At 35.2% G+C, this 6,350-nt stretch overlaps 1 protein-coding gene across 1 annotated transcript; it reads right to left on the bottom strand.

Moving 5' to 3' along the window:
* Positions 1–1,277: 1,277 nt before the first annotated feature.
* LOC146621672 (uncharacterized) lies at positions 1,278–2,749 on the bottom strand. Its single transcript, XM_085368567.1, has 3 exons — positions 2,731–2,749; positions 2,488–2,642; positions 1,278–1,742 (listed from the first exon to the last, which is right to left on the bottom strand). The coding sequence occupies exons 1-3, from the start codon at positions 2,747–2,749 to the stop codon at positions 1,278–1,280; spliced, it is 639 nt and encodes a 212-aa protein (XP_085224693.1).
* Between the last annotated feature and the right edge of the window lie 3,601 nt (positions 2,750–6,350).

Raw genomic sequence — 6,350 nt, forward strand, 5'->3', positions numbered from 1 at the left:
TGTGAAACTGAATGAGTTCCTGCTTTTTTCTCTCTGAATGGTGACATGTAGATTTTGTAGTAGTGTGGTTTAAATGGCAGTTTAACTCTAGCAGGTTTTATTTAACTGAAATAACAGTGGTAGATAGCAATGTCATGCATTCAAATTTTATTAAGCTTGTGGGTCTAAAGCACCAGGAAGAAAATCAAACAAGACATCATTTTGAAATAACAGCTGTTTTTTTATTTATTTATTTTTTTAAAATTAATAGTTATGGTGAATAAATATAAGTTCCACAGAAAAGAAAGATAATGCAAGGAATTTCAGTATAAATAACAGTAAAAAAAAAAAAATCAAAATTTGATTAAAAGTTCTTGAAAATATAGAAACATTTAATATAACTTGATTGTTTTTTATGTGGAGTCCAAACTAATAGCTCTCTGTAAGTTATTGCTATCTGTTTCTTTCTACCTCAGGCAATGTAGCCCCCACACATGGGATAGTTGGTCAGAGCAAAACAATTAATCAATGTGAAGGCTGAGGAAAACAAACTGTCATAATTAGGAGATGTATTAGAGCCATTTCTCATTTTCCTGGTTGGCAAGTTGATTAATTACTGCCACAAGGGAACATGTTGATTGCTTTGAGCTATCAGGTTTGGAACAAAGACATTTCCGATAACGCTTTTATGGTAGCAACATGACGTTTTGGTAAACGGAGATATTTGCTTTATTAGAATTTGTTGAGATGGTTGTTATCATTCACACCTGTGATATCAAATGTGAAGCGTCAAATAGCAGCCAGCTAGAAAAAGATCCAGCTGTTAGCGCAGCAGTACTGGGGTTTACATTTGTTAAGAGGTGCCGATTGGTGGATTTGGGTGATAGCAGACAAAAGCAGCGATTTTCACCTTTTTTTTGTCTGTCAGGTTTAAGCTTGGATAATTGCTTCCCCAGTTGTGCCTTACTTATGTTGTCGATTAGACATTTGCATGTACTTTCTCATTTAAAATAATAAGAACAGCTCAATTTTCCAAAATATCAAAGTACACCCTTCATAAATTTTATAAAAAAAAAACCCTCTTTGGCTGTTTTAACCATGTCGGTTGTTATGTTTGTACTGAAATATCAGATATATTATAGAGAGAGACACTGTAAAGATCCTTAATGCATAACAGCATACTGAATGCATGAAAAAGTAGCATTTAAAAGTCTTGGACGGGGGTGGGGGGGCTAAAGAAAAGCTGCCACAAACTATAACCGCATTTTCACCACAAACTCAGCTAAACTTGTTCATAATCAGAGCAGGTATCCACTCCCCTCCAGGTACTTATGAGGCTGGGTCTTTGTTACTTTACCTTTCCCCATTTTTGTTCCTTTAACATATGAAACAAACATTTGCTCCAGCCATACCAGGTAATCCCCGGCTGCCTTTAGCAGGGTATGACTCCACTGTTTCCTCTCAAATACTTGTTTAGGCATTTTAGGTGGTGATGGCTTTGAGGGACATGTACTTTTAAAGATGATGTTTATACAATTTGCAAGCATTTTAATCCTGGCAATGGTTTCCTCTAGCTTCTTGTGAAGTGAAACGTTTTGAGGATTCAGGTTGTTTTTCTGGTCCTCCAAGATGTCATTTAGACCTTCATACATGAAGCGCAAGCTGCAATGAACTTTTGTCCAATTAGGAGGAAAGCTCTTCTGGACGTGGAGCTCAGGGAAGCCAGGTAACCAAATACCAAGGTGTTTTCCATTGGCTTCATCCTAAAAGAAAAGACAAGAGTGAGGCGAGGAGATTTTGAAGACGTGTGTTGCTCATCCCATGAATACGCAGCTAATCTCTTAAACTGCCTCTGAAAGGTCATGCAAAGCATCTCAGCATGAATCTATACCACAGCAAAAGAAGAAACTTAACACTAGATTTAATCAAACGATGTGTTTTTAAACCCATTATATACACAAAAAATCTGTGTCTCCTGAGATTATTCAGGCAATAGAAATAACAACTTTTTCTGTCCTCACAAAAATATTCCTCCAATCCCCTACAAGGACATGTCTTGTTTATTTTGTAAGAACCAGAAAAAAATACCCAGTTAGTTTAGTTAGTTAGTTTTCTGGCTGATGCGCTTTCATAGATAAAACTTGTTTAATCTACACCTGAGATGTAATTCTGTTAAAAAAAAAAAAAAAAGCAGACATCTTAATAGCAACAAAGTGCAATTTAACTGAAACTGTTTCAAAGAATGACTACAGAATTGCTATGGTACTGGCACTAAAAGTGTCTTAATCTGGAGTAACACACTCTAGAAATGAAGGCTGTGACACAGCACTACTCAGCAGAGCTTTGGGAGCTGCACTGTTTTTGCGAAATTTAAGTGATAGAAAAATTCAGACTACCTCCCCACAGCTATTGCGTCATCCAAGCACGCTGGCAGATTGCAAATAGCGTCACAAAACCACTTCTCTGGGTTGCACTGGTGAGAAAATGAATAGTTTTAAAGTTACTTACAAAGCATCTCAAGCTTTCATTGACCAAGCTTTCGGTCAGGGCTGTCAGGTGTTTGGGACTGCACGATGCACCTGCAGCATGTTTCTTTGGTGCAAGTTGTGCATCCAAGCCGTGCATCAGAATCGCCATCCAGATACAAGCCAGTTTCAGAAAACCTGTAAACCAAGTGTACAATCACAACATTTTAAGTTTGGTGTACTTTCTCAAACAAACTACTTCACATTGTTGCATGGTATACTGTACCTGCTCTATATTCTCCCATTGTAATTCTCCTCATAGTTTACTGTGACAAGGGCAGTAGGTGTGTGAAATATAATTTTGCCCTATCGCTTACTTAACCATATCCTCTGATGAAGAAAGTCAACCACTGAACCAATCAATTCAGTTTCTTCTGGCAGGTCACCACCTCTTCCACCAAAGGAAATTACTGATGATGATGATAAGTATTCTCTAGACTGTAGAACAGTTAGATTATAGAGTTGAAAACTAAAAAAAAGAAAAAAAAAGAAAAGAAAAACTGATATTAAAAGATAAATGGGTTAGTTTCTCTGCAAAAATTTTAAAAAGGAGACTAAGAAACTAGGTTGTAGATAGCAAGGGTATATTTTAAAAACTGGCTGCTATTTATCTTATATGAGCTACATAACATAAGTGAAATTGTAGTTTGTGTAAGTGTGAAATGCATGATTATTTCTTAGTTTTTAAATGAGCTTTCTTTAGCTTACGTAAGTAGTTTAGCAAGAATTCTGTGATGACATATGTACTCTATGAAATATTCTATAAATGAGTCATGCAGTACTGCGTAGATGCAGCTAACCACAGCCCAACAGTTTTGACTAGTTTCATGTCCTGACTAAAATTTTAACTCAACCCTGTTGGTTGATCTCACAAGCAAATCAGAGGGAGAAGAATTTGAAATGCAGCTCAATTCAAAACGCTGAAGTTGGATTAAAAGTAAAATTTTTGTATTTACAAAACACAAACGACTCTTTCCCAGCGTAAGTTAAAACAAAACAAAACAACAAGCTGATGAATCTGAATTTAATGTAGGTCGTAAGGTTTAGTTAAAGACTTTACAGAGGTGAGGTCATTGCTGCACTTTATATAAACCGCAGACACCTGCCTCTTGTATACAAAGCAGTTGCCATTTTCAAGAGATAAATATATAATAAAAACACTAAATAAGTTAAAAAAGAACTGGCTGGAAAATAAATAAATAAATAGGTTACAGAAAATTAAGCTTCAAACAGAAAAACAAAACAAAACTAAAACTTGCAAGTTATGTAATACTCTCCACATACAGTATGCATTTCAGAAACATACAGAAACATCATATTTCAGTTGAAGGCATCAATTCACATAAACAATTTTCTGTTGGTATTACATAATCTCTGGGTACACATACACAACCCACAATTTCAGTAGAAGGTTGATTATTGCAGAAAAAGTTTACACAATTTGACAAGTTCCTCTGTTTTAAGAGCACACTGGTTTTACTCATCACTGTACCTTAAACAGGATGTGATAATAAATACACACACACCAGCACAGCACATATGCACACTCGAATAATATTAAGTTATAAATAAATGACAAATTAATGAATGAACCTTTCTGAAACACTGGAACAATTAAATAATAAAACATTTTAAGATATTGTTAACACTGCGACTGGTATTATATTAACCATAACAAAATAAATAAATATTCTCAAATATAAATAATTTTGCAAATTTAAGCTACATCATATTCACATTCAAAGAAATAGATAAATAAAAACAAGGTACCAGTAAATAATTAATATATGGCCAAAGAGACCATTCTGAAATGCACAACTTTGAATTCCCTGTCAAAACATCATCAAGGGTTAAAAAGGAAACCTTAACCGTGACAGGAATAGCAGAGAGGTGGTGGATCCCAGATAACAGAGATATTTTCTCAGTCTTATTAGTGACAGAGTGTCTGATTAACTACCGTCAGCACTTGTTTGGACCATTCCGTCAGTCTGACCGCAACACTCCATACATAAATTTTTTGTTTGTGGTGATCGGTTAACTCTCGGGGTGGGGTTGGGGGAGTGAAATCGAATGGTCCGAGCATAGTCTTTATCATAATGTTTAAATTTTCTAGTGTTTTTTCAACGCGCTCTGTTTTATTAAAAATTTCAACTGGGTACCTCAAAAGTTGTTCGTGATATTCTTTGGCTTGTAAAACATGTAACTTAAAAAGCTCATTCTTGATATAGATGTTCTGCAGCTTCTCACAAGTGCTTTCACCAGATATCTGGGTGTCAGGAACTTCAGGTCGTATTGTCTCATTCCTTTTTCCATAATTTTTTATCTGTAGGTAAAAAAAAACAGGTAGAATTCACCATAAAACTTGTAAAATTCTTATTCTCTATTCAAATAAGAACAGAACCACTTGATGCTTCAGCCTTGCACTGAGTTTTGTGACACGTTCATACAAGTAATAAGAACAGTCATGAGTGAATAAATGTAACTAAATACACTTTGGAAAAAATAATGTGCCGTGTACGTCGTCAACTTGTCTATTTTTGTGCTCACAAACAGCAGATTCAAAGAGACATGACGGATTCATGTCATTCAGCATTACTAATTTAAGATTTATATTTATATACTTCCATAAGTTGCAACCCCAGCAGGTTCTTGCACTAGTAGTTTAGATTAAAAGCACACAAGTAAGACACTAGGCATTTACACTGAGGGGCCTTTGAGAGTACCGTTATGTATTGGCTACTTAAGCTCTTACTGACTACATCTGTTCATGCAAACATCCACTATACATCAGTGAGCATTTTAAACATTTTCGACAGACGCGTTTTAAATATTACATGAAGTAAACTCTAGAGTTTAAAACCATTTTAAACAGGCTTTCTCTGAGGACAGACATGAGGTGAAAAATCAAGACTAAACTCTGGAAGATGATTGAGATTAAATATGACATATAAGATTTGGATCAATTTTGCAGCAGTTAGGTAAAGTCTACAGAATGTCCTGTGTATAGTTACAGCAATCATGCAAAGAGTATATGACAGCAGATTAACTAGATGGTACTTACAGATAAATTCAGTAGCTCAGTTGCTTCGAATTCGAATAACTTGGCAAGGTCATTGGTTCTCTTCAAATGATCACAGGAGTTATTAGATGGACAAATCGGAGCAGAAAACACAGGACTCCACTGAACTTCCAGGAAGATCAAGAGGATTGCTGAAGAAAAACAAAAACAAATGGAATTGGACAATGTTCTCTTAAACAAGAAATTGTAAAATTACCAAAATAATGCAACCAGATTAAACGAGTAGTATATGAGGCTTCCTGATGTAATGATGAAACTATGTAGTATCAGTTGTATTTGTTGATCAAATGGCCTAACCATGTCAAATTTGTGTTTGTTAAATAATAATAAAAATATATATTTACCATAGTGCAGGAGAGATCTATTGAGTTTAGAACCCATAGTAGCAGTACTAACTCTTATCCTCAGTGGTCCGTGATAAACCATACAAAACAGCAACATGCAACTTTGCTTTGGTAGGCCGGCTTAAATTGCATTTTAGGTACACCCACATTCACCTCATACAAAGGAATTCCATGACAAATTTTTTTTTTAACATCACTCACATTATGACATATTATTGGATCATATGATTTCATAAGAGGTGTGACCATGGTCAGATAGACCTCAGATAACTAAAATCCTCAAAATATATCAGAGCATGAAAAACATTCCATCTGCATGCGATGTGGCTTGCATTATATAGGCCAGGTTTTTAAACAGAAGTTGGATAACATGGATAACGCTCAACAATAAACCATTTGAAAGTTAACACAGGAAAAAGAAAA

Source organism: Diplotaxodon limnothrissa, linkage group LG12 (assembly GCF_057381915.1).
Source record: "Diplotaxodon limnothrissa isolate DT_005_m linkage group LG12, D_limnothrissa_male_GT1.1, whole genome shotgun sequence".
Taxonomy (NCBI): Eukaryota; Metazoa; Chordata; class Actinopteri; order Cichliformes; family Cichlidae; genus Diplotaxodon; species Diplotaxodon limnothrissa.